Here is a 23585-nt window from a genome sequence, read left to right as displayed (position 1 = left end):
AAAAAAAAAAGAGTAGGTATTCAGATCCTTACCATGTATGCCAATTTTGGCTAACAAAGAGTATACTTTTTAAAAATATTTAATTTATTTATTTGACAGGGAGAGACACAGCAAGAGAGGGGACACAAGCAGGGCAAGTGGGAAAGGGAGAAGCAGGCCTCCCTTCGAGCAGGGAGCCCAATGTGGGGCTTGATCCCAGGACCCTGGGATCATGACCTGAGCAGAAGGCAAACGCTTAATGACTGAGCCATCCAGGTACCCCACAAAGAGCATTCTTGAACCCAAAAGTAGGTGAGACAAAATAATAGTTCAACTCATCTTTAACAGTTATTTCCCTCCCTTCCTGCTACCCAAATTATTTCATGGCTTAACAAAATAGTAAGGAAAACAGCTGGGTTTTGTTTTAATCTAAAAGCAATAGATATCTCACATTCAATAAAAATGTACTTAAGACATACTATTGGGACTTACTCAAGCAATAATAAAACTTCTTATACCTTAGTATAATGCAGAATGATTTTGAAATTAAAAAGACTAATGGTTATGGTTTTTATTTCAAGCAAGTAAACCCAATATTTGATATTAAGGAGTTATTTTTATTTGTGACAGTATATGGTCATATTTATATATAAAAATAGGAGTGTCCTTTTAAAAATCTGATACTGAAACATTTAAAACTGAAATATTACCTGGGGTTAGCCTGAGTATCACTGGTAGTTCAGGTAAGGTGTCTGGGGGTGGAGGTTAAACGAAAGAAGTCTGGCCACAAGAGAAGAGTGGAAGTAGATATGGGTATGTGGGGATTCATTTTACTGTGTTACCTGATAAAAAAAATAGATTAAAAAAAAAGACAAATCTGAAAATATATAAATTCAGTTATCTGCTATTTTTAAAACAAAAAAGCATATAATGAGATTCTGGCAATCAAATGAATAAACTGGAATGTTAAAAATATTATTTACCCATCACAAAGGGAAATATTATTGTTCCTAAATCTAGTATCTATCAACCTATTACTAAGAAAGAGATAATGTAATATAAATATACCACTTAACCATGAGATTCAAATTGACTGGGAGAAGGCAGGGGGTTGTCAGTCCCAAGTAACAGTGACCCTATTAAGGCTGTCACATCACAAGAATAAAGAAACACTCTAAGTTCTGAAAAATGGAGTGTTTAAGAAACCTTATTCATAGTCAAGTGAAATAATCAGTATTTGAGAAATTTCTGCATTAAACCACCAAAGTCCCAACTTTGGTAGTGGCTTTAATTAAGTTAAAAAATGAAACTCACCTTGCTTACCCCCTCCCACCAATCACCTACAACAGTTAACTGTGGGCAGAAGTTTTGAATCACTGATTACTGTTCACTGGTCAGATGATGATGGTGGACTCTACATAAACCATTAAATCTCTGGATCATACTGTCCAGTAGAATTTCCTGTGATGGTGGAGGTTTTCTGTATCCTGAGGTTTCCAATATAGAAGCCTCTTGCCATATGTGGCTACTGGGCACTTGAAGTATTGTTAACGGGACCAAGGAACTAAATTTTAAATTTTATTCAATTCATTTAAATAGCCACATGTGACTAGCGGCTACCACAGGGGACAGTACAGCTCTAAAGTACCAAAGAGTAGAAAAACACACACGTTTCACTTAATAGCTAACTCACATTTATTAAAAATTGAAGATTACAGAAAAGCATGAATAAGATTTGCTTTATTAAACAAGCTCAATTAACTTACCTTCCACTAATCAATGAAAGTATTTAATATCACAAAAGGAATTTTGAAAATGAGGTTCATTTCAACCTCTGAAATTAAAAACAAAAGCAGCAGACATTTTCAGAAGGAGAGCAACCACAGACCTCCCTCTAGTGGCAAGAGATAAAGTTGTTGAAAGTTGAGTTGCTTCTGAAACTATAAAACTGCTCACAGACATTTCTTTTATATAATTATAACCTAAAAAGACTCTAAATTAATATATAAGGAAAATAGGTATGATTTTTTGTAAACAAAAGTTACACCTAATTTTCACTTGCTATGAATGCTAATCTCTCTAGAAATCTGATCTCTACAGAAAAAATGATTTGCCAATGACATTTGGGAAATGGTGGCTTTCAACAAAACAAAAGTTTATGAAGCCTTTTCCAAACTGTGAGCAAAAGAGAGGATACCTAATTCTTCTCTGTTGATAAATGTTCTGGGATAGAACGTGTAAAGGAGTGAATTCTTAAGTATAAAGTAGTAAGCAGCAGTGTGGTTTGTAAAAACTCACCATACATCAAAAGAAACAATTAAAATATTACAAGAGATTTTAATACCCAAAACAACACTGTCCAGTCTGATATTCAGCTTCAAAAGACAGCTCTGCCACATTGCCAGTTTTAATTACAACCATACATACACATTTAGATTTAACTACAGAACTACTACTTTCAAGTACAAGAAGGAACTCAAAATAGAAATGACTTGTGTTACAGCTATTGTCTTTCCCTTACAGCTTTCAGGAAAAACAGCTTTTATATACACTATAGTAAGTACAGAATGTACAGAAGACAGTTATATATACAAAAGTGCATTAATATAGTAATACATTTAGCAGAAACACAGGAAAAAAATCCTGGTTAGCAATCTGATACATTACAGTATTTAAGACTACTTGAAGATTCTCCAAACCAGTCAACTTCCTACTTGCTTTGGTTATGATACTGATGCTACATAACTAACCTCTGAAACAAAAAGAAGTGAAATTTTTAACCAGCCATGAAATGAAATGTTTTACATCTACTTGTGTGTATCTTTAATAGCTTTTGACAGTATTCCTAGTCCTTTTAAACTCCCAACACAAAGATTTAGAATGGATAATAACTATACCTAAATTAGAGTACTCAAAGAGGAAATTAAATTGATCCACTACAGGAACAGACATAGTCTGACCCATTCCTAAAAGCCTCAGCTAGACAACCTAACTTCAAAGTCCAAACTTAAATCCAACTGGTCAGCTACTATTGAAGAGCAAGCAGCTCCAGAAAACAAGCCATGGCATCAGGCCACTGTTCCTTAGAACAAGTCAGAGTAAGTGTTAACTTGTCATTTATACATATTAATTCTACAACTACCTTTATATAGTCAAAATGCATATGTATAATTAGAGCAACTCTCCTCTTTTCTACCCCTAGCCCTCACCACAAAAAAAGAACACAGATTTCCACAGGCTCCACTGACCACACAGATGTAACAAACTTGACAATAAAGAAAAAATACTATATACTGAAATCAGAGAAGACTAAACCAGTTTTTCCGAGTTTAGTATGAATGTCAAATTAAAAATTAACTTACCATCATGTGGTCTATGTTAAAACACGAGTAATTTCAATTTAAAATAAAATTCTGAAGGGGCTTAAAATAATTTTAGTATTAGAAAAAAATATGAAAATAAGATTTTAGTGAATCAACTCAGATCTGTAGCTATAGCATGCAACTTTTGCACTCTATTAATAGATAGTAAATTAGAGTAATTTTCAGAGTTCCTTCTAAGCCTTTGGAATAAGTAAACTATTTTCCAAAGAAAAGAGAATTAAGCTAGAATTCTAAGGAGCTATGTTCCAAGATACTATGCTGACAGCGATGCCTAGGTCTAAATGTCTCTCAGATGTTTCTTACCCACTTAGCATAATTTCATTGTAAAGATAGAATATATCTTACTTTGTCAGACTTAAAATGAATCCAAAGTTACCACAATACATGTGTATACAAATACTTATTTTCTAATAGTCCTTTTAAGGATTAGATTTACCTTTAAGTTTAGACATGTTGAATGTCAGTGTGCTCAATATCAATACCATATTTGAATACAACTGGGAATTTTCCTATCAACTGTATCAAACTATAAACTGACTTTAAATAATTCCCTCCCAAATCAAGGCAAACATTTCTTGAAGATAAAAGAGCTAAAAGGTAATTTGTTAAAGGGGAGGGGAGTGATCCAGCTATTACACAAAAGAATGCAAAGAATCCCCTAAGTTATAACAAGAAAATCAAGCTGCTATATAATCTCTGTTCTTGAAGTACTTTTGTCTTGAAAATTATCTTTCCAGATACTAAGAATTACCTAGCTTTAAAAAAGTATTCTGGCTTATGACCATTTTTAGGGGGAAAAAATGAGAAAATACCTTAAGCTCTGCTTTAGATAACTTTCAGTATTCTTCAATGACCTAGCTGGGCCAAAAATAAAGTTATGTAATGAAACTTAAGATCAGAAAGATCATTGTTTTGTTAAACACTATTACTACTGATTGGTTCAATTTACTGTTTTTGCTTACTGATATCCAACAGCATGGGTATTTTATAAAACAAATTATAATATTAAGATCATTTTCGAGTTTGAAAAGCCTGATATTGAGAAAAAGTACAGAGTTCACCTTTAAGGCACAAGAGGCTAAAGAATCTGGAACTAAGACTTCTATACTTGTCATGTACTAACATTTTTGGCTTAAATATGAAGCTATCTGATAAATTTCACAATTTTTAAAGCTCATCAGAATCTGGATACCTTTATACAGTAGTTTCTAGGAATTTCTCCTTTAAGAGGGAATTAGGACTTTTAAGAGCTAATTAAAAGGAGATAAGGAGATGTCCATCCAATTCATAAAGTCATTAAATTACAAGTCAGTTTCTGGGATTAATTCGGCACTATTTATCTATAGTTAACCCAAAGGGCTAAGGAAATGGACACAACTGCCCCAGCCTAAGAAAAAATGAAACAAATCTCTCTCGTGAAAAAAAAAAAAGTGTTATTCTTTTCTACATTCTTGTTAGGGCAGAATGATTTAGCCCTTTATAGCCTACTAAATATTATACTACACTGCCTTACTTTAATTCAGTTGCAAAACTGTAGAAAAAGACATGTCATTTTGTTTAACTCAAAGTTCATACTTGTGATAGGCACTGACTTCTAAAAGCTCCTTTTTTCTAGTTTTACTGAGATATAATTAAATTTACATATAAGATCTCTAATAGGGACACCTGGGTGGCTCAGTAGTTAAGCGGCTGCCTTTGGCTCAGGTCATCATCCCAGGGTCCTGGGATTGAGCCTCGCATTAGGATCCCTGCTTGGCAGAAAGCCTGCTTCTTCCTCTCCCACTTCCCCTGCTTGTGTTCCCTCTCTCCCTGTGTCTTTCTCTGTTAAGCAAATAAACAAAATCTAAAAAAACTAATAAAATGTTGTTTGAAAAATTTGAGGGAACTTTATCATGCCCTAAGTTAATAAAGGCTATGTTTAAAGGGGTGGGGAAACTTATTTGCTCCAGTGTCAATTCTCTACAGATGACAACTGACACTAGAGCAAATAAGGCTCACATTTTTATTAATTGATTAGTTTAGATTTATATTTTAAAAGAAAAAAATACTGAGTTGGATTGGTCTTAAACTCAGAGATATACCAGACTGAATAAATTACTACTTATTCCAAGAAAGAAAGAATTCCAACTTGAATTATCTACATGAAATATTAAAACAGAAAAAACACAGCAATAGCACATTAACAAAAACAAGAGAACTTTGTCTTTTACTGCTATTTTTTTTAATAGGGAAAGAGATGGCAAAAGACTTTGTAATCTTCCTCTTCCACATCATAAGCAAACCCAAGTTGTTTTTATCTTTTTTTCTTTTAATCAGAGGAATTACTTTCAATTTCCTCTAAACCAACTTTATGGGCAATCTCTAATTTATAGTACTGTAAAGACAGTGTATCCAGATTTACATAAAATTTCATGGCATACTTTACTATAAACACTCTAATCTTTGTAAACTTTTAAAATTGGCTTTGTGGTGCTTTGGTAAACTTGTTTAATAGTGACAAGTTAAATCTAAGGTAATAAGACTATGTGATTGCTGGGAGTGGAAAAATTGGTCTTATTATATCATGACCCTGTTAGGATTTTCTTTTACTGGTTACTTCCAATTGTTTCCAAGTATTTAACAGATAAATGCTGCTCTATGGTCTCCAAAAGTGGCCCGTTTTCCTGGAAGAGTAGGTAAAGAGAACAGACAAGTCATTCTCTGAGATTTTGCTTTTGCTAAGAGCAGACAGAAAATTCAGCTGTATTTGCTCTTCTCTTTTACTCCTCCTATACTTGAAAGGGAAAAACACAAGGTTGACCCTTTTCCACCCTCCTCAAAGTATTCTGGGGTCTGACCTCAAGCTCCCTTTGGGCCCTCTAAGGCTGGTCAGGAGCATCAAAGAAGGGGTAAGTCGAAATTCAGAGGGAGCACTCCATATACACATAATTTCATTTTAGTAAAATTTTAAAGCACGAGTTTAGTACTCTTCAAAATCTACCATACCACAGACCTCAGCAAAGCTGCAATTCATTCAGTTTTCATCCTCAGTTTCAATTCTTTAACCTTCAAGAACTAAAGTAAAATCAAGTTTTCAAAACACATGATTATAAGCAAAGCTTAAGTCTTTATATCAACTGAGAATTAAGAATTTAAATTCACCTCTTTCTTAATGAGTCCCTTGATGTGATAAAGTTAAAAAAAGTAAAAATCCTATCAACCTTTGACTCTAGAGTTTAAAAAAATATTGATTACAACTCCTGCTACAGACTCATGATTACCTCCCCAAGTTATCCACAATAAAAAGAAAATCATGGAAGTCAGAAAGGAGCTTGATTGTCAGTAGTATCAGTTTCCATCTTCTTTAACCCATGTGAATGTTTAAAGACACTTAACATGTGGCAGAAGAAAAGGAATCACACTACTTCTAATATTCATGATAACAAACTCTCCATGAAAACATTTAAAGAAACTCCATGATTTCACATCTAAAATTAGACTTCTATTAATAACCAACAAGCTACAGTTTCTTTTCTATATCTCACTGCTCTGTGTATTTCTAAATGATTTATAGAGAAGTTCAGGAGAACTGTAAGGATTTTCTTTAGTTAACTTTGAACATTAACCTGTTCACATGCCAGAAGCTGTTATACCAAATATTTAAAAATTAGAGCTGTGCTGGGGAAAAAATGACCTACAAAAAGAAAAGACATAGCTTCTGCCTTTGAGACAGCTTCACAGCCTAAAATTTCAAAAAGCAGCAGAAAAGCAGAATAGGTTTTATTTGCTTTCTCCATTTGAATATTAATCAATATAGCATCAAGTCTAAAGTTCAACTACTAGTAACATTATTTCCTCAGTAGTCATCACTTACAATAGGATTCTAAATTTACATAAAGTGAAAAACAAACAAACCTAACAGAAAAGACATTAGGGCCTGTTATTAAACCTTTAAGTTAATAACAAATGAAAACACAACTAAACCTAATGAAGGCACTATTGTAAACAGCAATCCACACCCGATCCCCATAACCTCAAAAAAAGATTTTCACTAGGAATTGAGAATTATACTATGGCCCTTTAGAAAAAGCAAACAAAGGAACTGTAACATTAAAAAAGAAACTGAATTATGATCACTAGGTATGTGCCTATACTGACATAATAAACTACTTGCCAGCAGTACCTTGAAATTTCCTAAACTGTAAAAGTACTAGTTCTTGAAAAAGCCCACTTAAACCACCCTAAAGTCTAAATAGTCAAGACATTTACTAAATTAGTGGTTCTTTAAATGAGAGCTAGGTGCAGCAGAATAACCTGGTGCTTGTTAAAACAAAATGCTGGGCGCCCCTTCCCCATGGTTTCTGATTCACTGCATCTGAAATGGGGCCTGGTAGTATGCATTTCTAACAACTTCTCAGGTGATGCTGAAGCTGCTGCTCCGGGGACCACCTGCTGAGAACCACTGGCCTAAATTATTAATAATACATCAGCACAGCCCTAACCAAAAGTTTGGTCAAGATGCATGTAAACAAATAAAAGGGTAGAATACTTAAATACTTAGAAAGACCGTTGATAAATTCACCCTTATTACATCAAAACATCTACATCTGCTTCGTGGTCTTCCTCAGTCACTTTCAAGGACAGCACTTCTTCATTAAGGAAGAGCCCACTGAGCCTCTCCTTCCGAGCCTGCCTCTGCTCTTTCAGCTGCCTCTTGCGTAAAGCCTTCTGCTGTAACTTCCGCTGCTTGGATCGCTTCTGTCAAAATAAAAATTTCTAAATCAGTAAGATTCAGTTCTGGCATATCCACCCCAGAATAGTTTATGGATCAAATTCTGTATTTTCAGAATCTCTGGAGCTGTCCAAATTCCTCTGCAGGATGATCCTGGTTCCAGTAAGTGAGCCATTGGCTTAGACTGGAAAAAGATTCTTCAAGATTCTATTTTTATACTATTTGACCCGTGAATCTTAGGAAGATCTGAAACCTGATCATTTTGCCTAGTTATGGATAATCAGTCATTTCAAAGCTTCTTTTTTTTTTTTTTTTCAAAATTAAGGTACATTGGTGTAACTGCAGAGTGAACACATAATAAACAATACTGAATACCAATGTAGAGAACATTGCCAATATCTCTAATGCTTACACTTTTAAGGTGTTTTTCATCTAAAAGCACTAGCAATTTTACAATGGCTGGGAAATAATCATGTCTTTTCCACATTAGGCAAATACCATCTTAAAAGCCCATTAGAAACCCAGTGGGTACTCCATTCCTTGTCAGTGGTAAACTGATGGAAAAAAGGAATGACCACATATCCAGAGGAATCCCCTGGCAACCAACAAAGCTGGCTATGTTTCTGCTACTTTGGTAAGAGCCAGGGGAGGAAGGAATGTGTATCTCCTAGTCACCCACTGGGTTCCGTTAAGAGTTATAGAGATACCTTTTTTATCCTTAAATTGGCTCCAAACTGTCACCACTGCAAGGAACTGAACTTACCTAAGCATCACAAAACCATTCTAAAAACACTTATTAAACCTCCCTATTTTTTTATGTGCCCAAAAGTATTACAAAGAATTCTTCAACTGTAAATAGACAGAAATTAGAGGTGTTATTATATTTTTAAAAGATCTAAGAACAAACATGCGAGATTAAAACACTAAAAAAACATTTAATACACACACACACACACACACGCGCGCGCGCCTTGCAGAACATTCTTAGGAGCTAATAGACAGCAACATCAGCAACATAGTGAGATCCGCTCAGTAGTGAGTTGCAGCCAATACTGCAATCTTGAGACTCACTCACTATTTCCATCAATTTATCTTACTTAAAACAGACACAAAAATCAGGTAAAACTGTATGTGATACAGCTGTGGGTCAAAACAGTATTTCAAAGCACTCAGCTGGAAGGGTCTTACCCAGTAGCAGACTATCCTGCTTGTTCAATTAAAGCCAAAACCCACAGGCATTCAGAGAGCAAGATAATTTTAACTCTTCAAGAAATTTATACGAAGGAGTACTAATGTTAATATTGAAAGGTAAAGTTTTGTATTGATTAGACATTTTACTTTTGAATCCCGAATCCGCTCTGCTGCACTTGCAGACAAGTTGCTGTCACTGTGTGCTCGACTCATGTTGGCACTGGAGTTTGAAGCAGAGTTTCCAACACTGGACCCACTGCTGCTTGCAGAACTGACCATGCTGGCACTGCTGCTGCTGGCACTGGCACTGGCCCCGCTCACTCCACTGGTGCTTGCACAACTAAAGTTGCTTCTCTTCCAGGCCTCTCTTGCAGGCCGTTGGCGAGGGCTATGCTCCTTGATATAGTTTCTGACCTTGGAACACACAAAAACTGGTCAGTGTCATTCCTCAACATTCTCCCTCAAAATACTGGCAAAAAGAATATTGTACATAATGTAAGACATCAGAAGTGCTACAGATGTACTCATCAGGGAAATGCAAATCAAAACTACATTGAACAGCGTCTGGGTGGCTCAGTCAGTTAATGGTGTGCCTTCGGCTCAGGTCATTATCCTGGAGTCTTGGGATCGAGCACCAATCTGGGCTCCCTGCTCAGTGGGGAGTCTACTTCTCCCTCTGCTCCTCCCCCTTGCTGTGTTTTTTTTTTCTCTCTCTCCTTTGCTCACTCTCTCCCTCAAATGAATAAAAAACTCTTACAAAAAACCTACAAAGAGGTAGCACCTCACACCTGTTAGAATGGCTAAAATCAACAACACAAGAAACATCCAGTGTTGGTGAGGATGTGGAGAATGGGGAACCCTCCTGCACTGTTGGTGGGAATGCAGACTGATGCAGCCATTCTGGAAAACAGTATGGAGGTGCCACCAAAAGCTAAAAATAGGGCTACCCCACGATCTAGCAATTGAGCTGCCAGGTATTTACCCAAAGAATACGAAAATACTAATTTGAAGGGATACATGCTCCCCCACCATGTTTAAACCAGCATTATCGGCAGCAGCCAAATTATGGAAAGAGCCTAAATGTCCATCAACTGATGAATGGATAAAGAAGATGGAGTATGTATATATATAATAGAGTATTGCTCAGCCATCAAAAAGAATGAAATCTTGCCATTTGCAATGACATGGAATGGAGCTAGAGAGTATTATGCTAAGTGAAATAAGTCAGAGGAAGACAAATACCATATTATTTCACTCATACATGGAATTTAAGAAACAAGATAAGTGAGCATAGGGAATAAGAGTGAGAGAGGAAAACCAAGAAATAGATTCTTAACTATAGAGAATACACTGATGGTTACCAGAGGGAAGAAGGGTGAGGGGATGAGTTAAATAGGTGATGGGAATTAAGGAGGGCACTTATGAGGAGCACAGGGTATTGTATGTACGTTTTGAATCACTCAACTATACACCTGAAACTAATATTACACTGTATGTTAACTAACTGGGATTTCAATAAAAACTGTAAAAAAAATGTTGGATTGGATCCTGGGATAAAACAAGACATTAGCTTAGGGGCGCCTGGGTGGCTCAGTGGGTCAAAGCTTCTGCCTCCAGTTCCGGTCATGATCCCAGGGTCCTGGGATAGAGCCCCGCATTGGGCTCTCTGCTCAGCAGGAGCCTGCTTTCCTTCCTCTCTCTCTGCCTGCCTCTCTGCCTGCTTGTGAGCTGTCTGTCAAATAAAATCTTAAAAAAAAGACATTAGCTGAAAAACCGGTGTAACCTAAATACAGTCTGTAGATTATTTAATAGTACTGTATCTATGTTAATTTCTTGCTTTTGATGAATGTACCAAAAAAAGAACTTGGTTTGTAATAGATGCTTAAATAATAGTGACAATAAAAAACTAATTATAAAGAAATAAAAATAACATTTATTGAATGCAGACTTGTGAACCTGGACTATAAACAAGGTTGATCTGTTTGGCTTTTTCTTGAGTTGTAGGCTCTGTGAAGACAAGGATCATTTTTAAACTGTTTTGTATCCTAATATTTAATAGATACTTAATATTGTTAAATAAATAAATCAAATAAAAAAGTGCTAGAGAGATACATAAGTAGACTATAAAGGATGAGAGAAATCTCGAAATGTAGAAACAAGTACCAGAAAAATTGACAGTGTTCAGAATTCTAGAATATATATTATGGAGCTTTATTTTAAAACATATAAAATATAATCAGCAAATGGAAAGCTGTAGGCCTCCAGAATTTAGGATTATAAGAAAGTAACACTTGGGGGCACCTGGGTGGCAGTCAGTTAAGTGTCCAACTCTTGGATTTAGCTCAGGTCGTGATCTCAGGGTCATGATATCAAGTCTTGAGTTGGGCTCTGCACGGAGCATGCCCTCTGCTGGTTTCTATCTCCTCCCACTGCCCCACCCACTGCTTGCTCTCTCTCTCTCAAATAAATAAATAAATCTTTAAAAAAAAAAACGCTCAGAGAAATTAACCTTAAAACAAATCAGATTTGGCATTTTTTTAAAGGTCTCAATATGATTTAAGTAAGTTGCTGATTATATCTAAGATTAGGGTGTTTCCTAAATCTTAGCTAGGGGCCCATGGTAACTTGTCTTCAAATGGAAGGTCCAATTTCAAAACTATTGAAAAATGAGCTGGAATGTAGAAAATTATAGTATATCTGTTGAGAGAAATACTGAAATAAAAGTTTTATAAATGATGATAAATGCAAAAAAACTTTTTAAAAATGAGAACATAAGTATTCATTCAACTATGTACCAAAAAAAAGAGCAGTACAGACTATTTAGAAGACACCAGAAATGTATATTTCAGCATAGCAAAAGGAAAATTACATTTTACCCTAGCCAGCCTTAATTACTCCACAAGACAACTCAAATCCCCCAATTCAGATGTTCACTCAAGTATAGATAGCCCTCAATAATCAGTATTCTGATTCTGTCAATCACTCTTTGTTTTTTAAGGTGAATTAGAATAAATAAATAGCATAACCACCCCTTAAGTGGTAAAATTAAGTTGCAAAGCCTACACAACTAAAAAGAAGGTTCTAGATCCAAATGATCCCAGAAAGGCACTGCCAGGTGAGATGCACCTAGAACCTTACAACCATGTGCTCTCAATTACTGCCACCATTTTTTCCCATATTACATTTCATAGCAGTGATTTGGACCTTAATTATTTGTGTATTTTAAAATATTATTCAAGTCTACATACTATAAAATAATGATTTTCTTAACAGCTGTAAAATTTGTATTTTCTTTACATACCTGCTTAAGTTTTTCATCTGTGAGACAGTTAAGTTCAATAATAAACTCACTGTCTGTAGGGGAAATTTGAGCAGAAGGATCAATTATTTTTATAATATCAAGTTGCTCCCGAAGACCCATCTCTGTACTGACTTTACGACTCAGATACTCAATATATTCCACCTATGTGATGAAAAATTATAATAAACAAGATCAGTGCCAAAACCTCTAATATTTTAGTGCGTCATTTATAATATGTTTCAAATATCAAAAGCACTTAATGTGATATTTGTTCCCTACAAAACAGTTAAAGCCCCCACTCAGATTGTACAAAGCAATCCACATTTACCCAGTAGCTTTATATAGGCAATACATTGAGCTTTCCAGAGTCTCCACATATATGCTTTCAATTAAGAACATCAAGATCCCTACCTGCTCATCGTTTGTCATTGCACTCCAAGGAAGTTCATCTAAATTCCGGTGCTTATTTTTCTTTTTAGGAAGCAGGCAAGGTGAACTCGGAATACTGGGTATGACATCAGAAAGTACATCACTCCCACTGGCAATGTCACTGCCTGGTAACTTTATAAAAATAAGAAGGGGTAGGAAAAACAAAATTTTTCAAAAATACATTTTAAATCTTATAACATATTTCATATTGATTAAAATGACTTTTTAATGACAAATACAGAAAGAGAAGACATTAATTCTGATTCGCTCCTATTTTAGACAAAGCAGCAATATCAACATAGTCTTTGTATACAGTCATTTATTCAATGAGATATTTTCCAAAAGCTGAAAATCATAATCAAGACTTGTTAATAAAATGCTAACTTAAGAGCCAATCACCCTTAGGGTTTTTAATTCATGTGTGAGGCTAGGGCTCACACAGCATGATGAATGAGGAACACTGGTCTCCATCTCAGGAGATGAGAGTGATCTGCCATGACCTGGCTCTTTGCCCAACACTATGCTGGAGACATTGTCAATATAAAGACAAATAAACCATGGCCCTTGTGCTTAACTCAGTATCAACAACAAGGCAATTAAAATAATTTAAAATATGCTGTTAATACAGAGCAAACCTCTTTAAAGATCAGAATTATTAGAAAAATTCTGAGAAAACATGTAGACCAAGGAGAAAAGCAAGCAAGTCTGATACACAGAAAATCTATTTAAAGTGAGATGAACACCAAATAAATGTGCTAAAATTTTACACTGCCTAATACAAACCAGTTAGAATGGGACGCCTGGGTGGCTCAGTGGTTTGAGACCTCTGCCTTTGGTTCAGGTCGTGGTCCCAGGGTCCCGGGGTCCTGGGATGGAGCCCTGCATCGGTTTCTGCTCAGTGGGGAGCCTGCTTCCTCCTCTCTCTCTGCCTGCCTCTCTGCCTACTTGTGATCTCTGTTAATTTTTTTTAAAAATTCCCTTAAAAAAACGTTAGAATTGATTTCATTTTTTAACAGCTATCTTGAGTTGTGATACAAAGAAGAGTACATATCTAATATATATAATTTGAGAACTTTGGACATATGCATACAACCATAAAACCATCACCACAATCAGGGTAAAAAACATATCTTATCACCTCCAAAAGTCAGAATGGGTTTAATTTTCAATAAATGTGTTTAGGGACACCTGGCTGGCTTGGTTGGAGGAACATGCAACACTTGATCTCAGGGTGGTGAGTTTCAGCCCACACTGGGTGTAGAGAGATACTTAAATAAACTTTTAAAAATAAATAAGTTTAAGTCATTCATCAGAAACATAATTTCTTCTACAAGGAGTACATAATTTTCAAAGATAATTCTTTCATTTTTATAAGGTACAAAATACTACCTTTTTGTTGTTGTTGTCCTGTGCAATTGCATCTGAACTCCAGATGATTACTAGGCTTTTGAAGTTACCAAAAGAGAAAAGCTACTTTAGCCATGAAGATTATTGCAGTCACACACATCTGGTCTCCTACTCTCCCTGGAGCACTCATTAATAGGTACAGGGGAGTCAAAGGATTTTAAGTCATGGTCCTTATATAAAAACTTTATACTCCACTGGGGAAGATAATATTATAACACAAACATACAATTATACAAAATAGAAAACGACAGGGAGCGCCTGGGTGGCTCAGTGGGTTAAAGCCTCTGCCTTCAGCTCAGGTCATGATCCCCGGGTCCTGGGATCGAGCCCCACATCAGGCTCTCTGCTCAGCGGGAAGCCTGCTTCCTCCTCTCTCTGACTGCCTCTCTGCCTACTTGTGATCTCTGTCAAATAAATAAATAAAATCTTAAAAAAAAAAAAAAAGCAAACAACAAATGCCAGGTTTGAAATGACAGGTCATCAAGAGAAATATCTAGCTGTGAGTTAAAGCTGCAGGATTAAAGCTTAGAAGAGCTACAAGGGGACCAGGCAATGGGGAGTCAATTATATAGAAGGGACTAACAAACAAAGATACAAAATGGGGCTGATCACCATGCAAGGTGACCATAATGCTTAGAATGAAACTGTCTAAGCTACTACTGTTAAAAACCACATTTTCATTTTAACAGTCACTGATGAGTCCAAGTATATAAATGACTACCAACAATTTGTATGACTTCCATTAAAAATCTCATTAACACTGCTTTAATTGTTCATTCACTCTTAGCCTTGATGTAATCTATTATATATAGTCAGTGTCATGAAAGCATGATTGCTGAATGCATAGATGAAGGCCATCTTTCTGTCTTTAATGTCAAAAAAGAAAATATTTTGCTATTTTCCTTTTCAAAGACTTCAAATCACAACACTACTACATTAAAGAGCTCCCTGGGGTTCCTAAAACAAAATGGAACAGTCTGTATCAGATGAAAGTCCTCCCCTACTTCAAGCTCCTTTGATATATTAGGTAATGGCACTATCAAAATATGTATACTCTCAAAATTTAAGAACAATTTCCACCTAAATCTTTAGTGAACATCTGCTAGTTAACAGAGTATATGTTAAGCACTTATATTTGTGCCTTTGGTTCTGTTTATGTGTATGTTGGGGGTGGGGGTGGGGTAAAGAGGGCAACTAGTGGTTCTTTGGCTATTTCTTTTTCAGGGAGAAGTGAAAAGATGCCAGAGTTCAAATCCCGGTTCTGCTGCTCACTAGCTATGTGATCCTGTGGAGGTTAGTTTGCTTCTTTGAGCCCCAGAGTTATAGCTAATGTCACCGATCTCAAAGGATTGCTGAGAAATTTAAATGAGGTGATAGGCGTGGCACAAGGCAACACTCAATACTAACAGATGTTTTCCTTTTCCCATCTCTTTCCATTGTTTTGTACCCTGATAAAAGGTAGCATAAGCCATTAGAGAATGTCATATATTGCTAAAGTGGCTGAAATTTCACAAGGTACTTTCAGAATCACAGAATGTGCAAAAGGAGAAAGCATTCAAGTAAGGAGAATAACTTGGTAAAACCACAATTTTTTTTAAAAAAGTAGGTTAAGGACAAGGAGACTAATATAATTAAAATGGAAAATCAGTGCTAGGGGACTGAAAGTTCAATGGATGAACAAGCTGTTACATGATATGCAGAAGTAGGCCAGTAACATTTTCTAAGTAGAAATAACTTGATGAAATTAGTCTTGAGGAAGATGAGTTAAAAAGCAGTATAGGGACAAAATAGAATAAGGAAAGACTGGAAATCAGACAGGAAGTTCTTATTTGATCTAGACTTAGACTAAAATAAACAAAAAATGTGAAGAAAAACGAGAATAAATAGGGAGAATTTCAAATGAAAAATGATTTACAAGGCTTTTTATAAGACTTTATTTTTAAGTTATCTCAACACACAACATGGTGCTCAAACTCACAACCTTGGGATCAAGAGTCACATGCTCTTCTGACTGAGACAGCCAGATGCCCTGACAAGACTGTTTGATAACTGAATGGATGATAGTCAGATGACCATTTGTTGAAACCAGAAGAAAACTGGCCACATTTCAGTTATACAACTCATACAGGGTAATGCACTTAAAAGACCTCAATTTTTTATAGCAAGAGACCTGAGGCAATATTATAGATCTTCTAGTCCAACACCCCCATTCTACGAATAAGGAAAAATGATGTCTATGGAGGGTTATATGACTAGTGCCAGTATCCAAAGTGGAACACAAGCCTGGTGCTTTCAACTATGCTGGGATGTCTTGCCTTGCAGGTAGTTTGGAATGAACGAAGAACACAATTGAATAATGAAAGTTTGTAGTGATAATGAAAGAATCAAGTGCAAATGTCCTTCAAAATGAACACTCATTTTTCACTACACTGTAAGACATGTCACAAAGCGGAGTCTATTTTTTTCCATGGAAACACTGTAATTGGAAGTTACATTACTGATCAAGGATTCGGCACCAGATAATAGGTACATTAAATAATAAGGTCATCCAAGTGAAAATGTCAAGTAGTCAACTGGAGATATGGGATCAGAGCTGCAGATGTACACCAGAATTAACTGTATGAGCTCCTGTATATTTATTAGACAAGCAATTTTCCATTTTATATCTCAAGCTAGAAATGCTTAATAATTCTTATTCCATATTTTTCATGGACAATAATATTTAGTATATATTATAAACAGTAATTGTAACAAGTAGGGAAAATTAAATCAAACCTGTGCCATATCTTCTGCAGTATGCAGCAAAATTTTATGAGTAAGCTAATTTCTGTAACAACTGATGTGTAGTTTCAAGTTGCACCTTTAGGTTTCAAGTGTGACAGCTGAATTACTCACTCTTTAAATTTTCTATAATTCCCTGCTCAACAGTAAAATAATTTCTCAAGCTCTAACACTAGTCAAATAGAGCTTTAATAATAAAAGAACCGCAAGCAAAGACTATTAAAAAAGCTAAATGCTTTGATTCTACTTCACTGTAAGGTTAAAATCCTGCTTTATCAAGTAGTTAGTATTTCTCTTCCCAGAGAATCCATGAATCCTTTGTATTTACTTTAGTAGTAACCGGAACATTTGTTAAAAAGATTTAAATGTAGTTTTTAATCACAACAGAGGTACTGGGAATTTTTAAGTTATAGTTAACGATTTTAATCTATATTAATCCTAACACATAATTTGTAACTATCTTCTTGGATAATTTACTGCACATCATTACAAGGTCCCACAAAGACAGATCATTTTAAACCTTTCAGAATATTTAAATAGCAAATATCCATGGTAACAGAGTACCCACACTCCACTTTCAGAAGTGGGGAAATACATTACTAAGGCAGGCCTCGTTTTTATTCCAATGTTCTAGTCAGTGAAGTGCATTAATAGTGAGTGGTTGGGGATAGTTTTCCACTCTAACTATTCATGAAATGAGTAAAGAAATCAGCAATTAAAATTTTAAAAAATCTGCCACTTTGTAATATTATAGATAACTCTAAATCAAAGAAAATAATCAAAAAATAATTCTCAAAATTATCAGAACTCCATCCAATTATCTTTATTAAGAATCTTTGTGAATAAATGAAACAAGATGGGATTGGGAGGGAGACAAACCATAAGTGACTCTTTTTTTTTTACTATTTTATTTTTAATTTTTTAAAATTTATTTTCAGCATAACAGTATTCATTATTTTTGCACCACACCCAGTGCTTCATGCAATCCGTGCCCTCTATAATACCCACCACCTGGTACACCAACCTCCCACCCCCCGCCCCTTCAAAACCCTCAGATTGTTTTTCAGAGTCCATAGTCTCTCATGGTTCATCTCCCCTTCCAATTTCCCCCAACTCCCTTAAGTGACTCTTAATCTCACAAAACAAACTGAGGGTTGCTGGGGGGAGGGAGGGAGGGAGAGGGAGGTGGGGTTATGGACATTGGGGAGGGTTATGTGCTATGGTGAGTGCTGTGAAGTGTGTAAACCTGGTGTTTCACAGGCCTGTACCCCTGGGGATAAAAATGCATTATATGTTTATTTAAAAAAATTGCAACCATCAGGGTCAATTATCTGATTCCTAATTATAACTTCCAAGTGTGGATAATCTTGGACTAAAAAAAAAATCTTTGTAGTACTCTGTTTTATTTATTTTTAATTTTTATTTATTTTTTTTTTAGTTTCTTTTCAGTGTTCCAGAATTCATTGTTTATGCACCACACCCAGTGCGCCATGCAATATGCGCCCTCCATAGTACCCACCGCCAGGCTCACCCAACCTCCCACTCCCCGCCCCTCCAAAACCCTCAGATTGTTTTTCAGAGTTCACAGTCTCTCATGATTCATCTCCCCCTCCAATTTCCCCCAACTCCCTTCTCCTCTCCATCTCCCAATGTCCTCCATGTCATTCCTTATGCTTCACAAATAAGTGAACCCATATGATAATTGACTCTCTCTGCTTGACTTATTTCACTCAGCACAATCTGATTTTAAATACAAAGTGTGCACTTTAAAAAATGAGGCACAGAATAAAAAGGTAACCACACAAAGATGTTTATTGCTGTGTTACCAATAGTAGAAAAAATTTTGAAACAGATGTAAAAGGGGAATGGTCTCACAATTTCTGGCACCAGGAATAGTATAGTGCCAGGAATAGTACCAAGAATATTATACAGTCACTAAAAGAGTTATTATGAAGGTCATGAAAAAGTTTATATGTTAAATGAGAAAACTGTATTACAGTACGTTATCCAGAAGAGAAAGGAATACTTCCTAACCCATTCTATGAGGCCAAAGCAATACAAAGACATCACAAAAAAGCTACAGACCAATATCCCTTATGAGTGCAGATGCAAAAATTCTCAACAAAATACTAACAAATGAAATGCAGCAACATATTAAAAAGAACATAGAACATGACCAATTCAGATTTATTCCAGGAACATAGGGTGGGTCAACATACAAAAGTCAATGTAGTACATCATGATCATCTCAATAAATGCAGAAAAAGCATTGTGACAAAATCTAAATAGTTCTTTCAGATAAAAATAACGAACAAACTAGGAGTAGAAGGGAAATTCCTTAATATGATGAAAGGCATTTATGAAAAACCTACAGCAACCATTGTGCTCAATGGTGAAAAACTAAATGCTTCTCTCTTAAGATCAGAAAAGACAAGGATGCCCATTTCTGCAACTTCTATTCAACACTGCACTGGTCATCTAGCCAGGGGAACTAAGCAAGGAAAAAAAGAGCTACCCAGACTAGAAAGGAAGAAGAAAGCCTATCTCTCTATTCACAGATGACAAGACTTAAAACACAGAAACTCTAAAGAATCCACACAGAAAAATAATCATTTAAGCTAACAAATGAGTTCAGCAAAGTGGTAGGATAAAAAAAAAATCAATATACAAAAATCAGTTTTATTTCTACACACTAGCAATGAACAATGCAAAAATGAAATTAAGAAAACAATTCTGTTTTCTACAGCATCAAAGGAATAAAATATGTAGGAATAAATTGAACCAAGGAAGTACAAGGCTTGGACACTAAAAATAACAGATTTGATGCAATCCCTACCAAAATTCTAACGGCCCTTTTTGCAGAAATGGACAGCCTGATTCTAATACTCATGTGGAATTGCAGAAGGGATCCCCAATAGCCAAAACAATCTTAATAAAGAAGAACAAAGAACCTCATGCTTCCTGATTTCAAACTTTACTACAAAGCTTGAGCAATTAAAACAGTATGGTACTGGCATAAGGAGAGACATACATATTAATGGGACAGAATCGACACTCCAGGAATAAACCTACTCATCTATGACCAATTCATTTCCACAAGGGTACCAAGACCATTCAATAAGCAATGAATATAGTCTTTTCAACAAATCATGTTGGGACAACTGAATATCTACATGCAAAAGAATGAATTTGTAGCCCCATCTTCTCCCATATACAAAAAATAACTCAAAACAGTTCAAAGACTAGGTGTAAAAACTAAAACTATAAAACTGTAAGAAGGAGGGACGCCTGGGTGGCTCAGTTGGTTGAGCAGCTGCCTTCGGCTCAGGTCATGATCCCAGCGTCCTGGGATCGAGTCCCGCATCGGGCTCCTTGCTCCGCGGGGAGCCTGCTTCTCCCTCTGACTCTGCCTTCCACTCTGTCTGCCTGTGCTTGCTCTCGCTCACTCGCTCTCTGACAAATAAATAAACAAAATCTTTAAAAAAAAAAAAAAACCTGTAAGAAGGAAACAGGTGAAAATCTGTATGACCTTGGATTAAGCAATGGTTTTTTAAAATATGACGTCATAAGCACAGAACTGAAAGAAAAAATAAACTGAACATTACTAAAATTAAAACCTTTTGTGTGTCAAAGGACAGTATCAAGTAAAAAGACAACCCACAGGAGAGGAAAGATCTTTTGTGAATCATGTATAAGGGTCTAGTAGCCATAACATATAAAGAACTCTTCCAAATCAACAATAAAAGACAGCACAAATTAAAAATGGGCTAAGGATTTGAATAGACATTTTTCCAAAAAAGAACACCAATCACCAGCAAGCATATGAAAAATAAGTACATGAAAAGATGCTCAACATCATTACTCATTAGGGAAATGCAAATTAAAACCAAAATGAAATACCCCTTTATATACAGTAGCATGGTTGTCATAAAAAAGACACGATACTAAGTTCTGGCAAGGACATGGAGAAATTAGAAGTTTCATACATTGCTGGTAGAAATGTAAAATGGTATAGCCACTTTGGAAGACACTTTGGAAGTTCCTCAAAAAGTTAAACATAAAGTTATCACATGACTCAGCAATTCCACTCCTAAGTGTATGTACAAGAGAATTACAAATATACATCCACAGTATGTCAACTATACTTCAATAATAAAAAAGATACATCCATATAAAAACTTATATCTGAATGTTCACAGCAGTATATTCATAATAGCTGCAAACTGGAAACCAACCACCTGCAGATGAATGGATAAACAAAATGTGATGTGTCCATCTCTATTAAGCAATGAAAAGGAATTAGTGTGCACTGAATGTGTGCACCCTCCCTACACCACCACCACCACCAAATCCCTATCTTGAAGCCCTAATCCTCAGTTTGGAGGATCTGGGGGTAGGGATTTGGGTGATAATTACATTTACACGAGGGTAGACCCCCCATGATGGGATTGGTGACCATAATTATAAGGGGATGAAGAGAGCACAGCTTGCTCTCTCTCCCCTCTCCATGTGAAGATAAAACAAAAAGCAGCCATATGCAAACCAGGAAAAGGATCCTCACCAGAATCTGACCATTATGGTATTCTGACCTTGGACTTTTAGCCTCTAGAGCTGTGAGAAATAAATGTTTGTTGTTTAAGCCACCCAGTCTACAGTATTTGCTATAGAGGTTAAGCTAAGACAGAAATGAAGTACTGTGACACACTACAACATGGATGAACCTTGAAAACATGCCAAGTAAAAGAAGCCAGACACATATTATATGAGTACATTTATATGATATGTAAAAATGCACACCCATAGAGAAAGTAGATTAGTGGATGCCAGGTGATGGAGGTGATGAAGGCAGGGGGGAATTGGTAGTATCTGCTAACAGGTATGGATTTCTTTTTAGAGTGATGGAAAGGTACCTGAATTAGATAGTTGTGATGGCTGTACAACACTGTGAATATATTAAAAATCACTAAACTATACACTTTAAAATTATCAAAATGGCAAATTTTATCTCAATTTTTTAAAAGCTAAAAATATTTTAATTTTTTATGCAAATCATATTTACAACCGTACATAAAACAGAAATATCTGAAGTAGTATAAAATATAAAAAGAGGTGTTTTAGATTTGTTTTCCTCTTTAAAAACTCTTAATTTTCAGTGTTGCATTTTTATAACAAGAAAAAACTGAAACCAATCTAAATATTCATTATTAGAGAATAGATTAAATAAATTGTGATACAGCTATTGAAAAGAATGAGATGTTAGTTGTAAAAAAGCAAAGGGCCAAACTGGCTGAAATATGATTCCATTTGTGTGTTTTTAACACTGTGCAAACATACTTGTATCTGCACAAGCTCTTAACAGTGGTAACCAGAGCAGAGTGGGACTTGGAGAACTGTTTTTAACTTCATGCCAGTCTGTCTTCCTATTTTAGTAAGAAAATGTTTGAAATAAAATAATATTTGGTTCCTTCTTTGGAATTTAACTTCCAAGATTTGGATGGCTTTCAAACATAGGAGGCATTCAAGTATCTGTTGAATATTAACATTAGCTATACGCAAGTTAAGCTTCCTCAAATGTTACTGTCTTTTACAATCAGAAAATGGATGTTGCAATAACATGATTTCCATTTTCTGATAGACTGCACTCATTATAAGGCAGAATTTCCAAACAATTTGCCACAATGCCATTTTACATGGCATATATGCTACACACACACAAAACATTGTAGGGCAAAAAACAGCTCTACTATGAAGAGATTACAAAATGAGAAATTATATTTCTGACAACAGAACCAAAGCTTATGCTTTTATGGTAACAGTGGTTTGTGATCTTAGATATATAGAACATAACCCTAATGCAAGGATATTGTGTCCATAAGGACACAAAGGCTATTTACTATAAATGCAGGAAGAACACAGTTGCTTGGATGCATGTGTAGAAAAGTACTGATGATATAAACTAATGGGAACATTATACAAGTATTAAATCACATGAAAATCCACAAAAGGGTATCTGTAGCATCAGAAGCCTAAATTGTACATTATCAAAAAAAAGGATACATATTCCATCTAATTCTTAATGTTGCCAGGATGAAAATATCAAAATACAAATTCATTATTCTATTTATGGAGTAATAATGGTAATACAAGGGGGAAAAAACAAACCTACCTGCCATTCAAATTCACTATCTGACCAATCCCAGTATGTGCTAATAGAAGAAGAGACATCACTGCAGACACTCCCCTCAGGGAATAAATCAAAAGAAGTGAAGTCTTGATCATCTAACAGAGAATAGCAATCATCTTGATCTCCAACAGAAACTGATGAAAATAGCTCCTCACTGCATTCTGAGCTGGCAACACTTGTTCCACAAGAAGTTAAATTCCACCTTAAAAACACAACACA

The 23585-nt window shown here is 35.6% G+C and overlaps 1 protein-coding gene across 2 annotated transcripts in view; it reads right to left on the bottom strand.

Annotated features, from left to right (window-relative positions):
• Positions 1–1656: 1656 nt before the first annotated feature.
• FAM199X (family with sequence similarity 199, X-linked) overlaps positions 1657–23585 on the bottom strand; it is a 31414-nt gene continuing 9485 nt past the window's right edge. Inside the window, exons 2-6 of one of the 2 annotated variants that reach the window (XM_059157262.1) lie at positions 23349–23568; positions 12977–13126; positions 12566–12727; positions 9412–9678; positions 1657–8099 (exon numbers count right to left, since the gene is read on the bottom strand). In XM_059157262.1, the coding sequence (XP_059013245.1) occupies positions 7929–8099; positions 9412–9678; positions 12566–12727; positions 12977–13126; positions 23349–23568 (970 nt within the window). In that variant the 3' untranslated portion in view covers positions 1657–7928. The remainder of the gene's footprint in view (positions 8100–9411; positions 9679–12565; positions 12728–12976; positions 13127–23348; positions 23569–23585) is intronic. The other variant, XM_059157263.1, reaches the window with a different exon arrangement.

The sequence above is a fragment of the Mustela lutreola genome, chromosome X, assembly GCF_030435805.1.
Source record: "Mustela lutreola isolate mMusLut2 chromosome X, mMusLut2.pri, whole genome shotgun sequence".
Lineage (NCBI taxonomy): Eukaryota > Metazoa > Chordata > Mammalia > Carnivora > Mustelidae > Mustela > Mustela lutreola.
The sequence above is the reverse complement of the archived record's forward strand: the minus strand, read 5'-3'. Positions and strand labels throughout refer to the sequence as shown.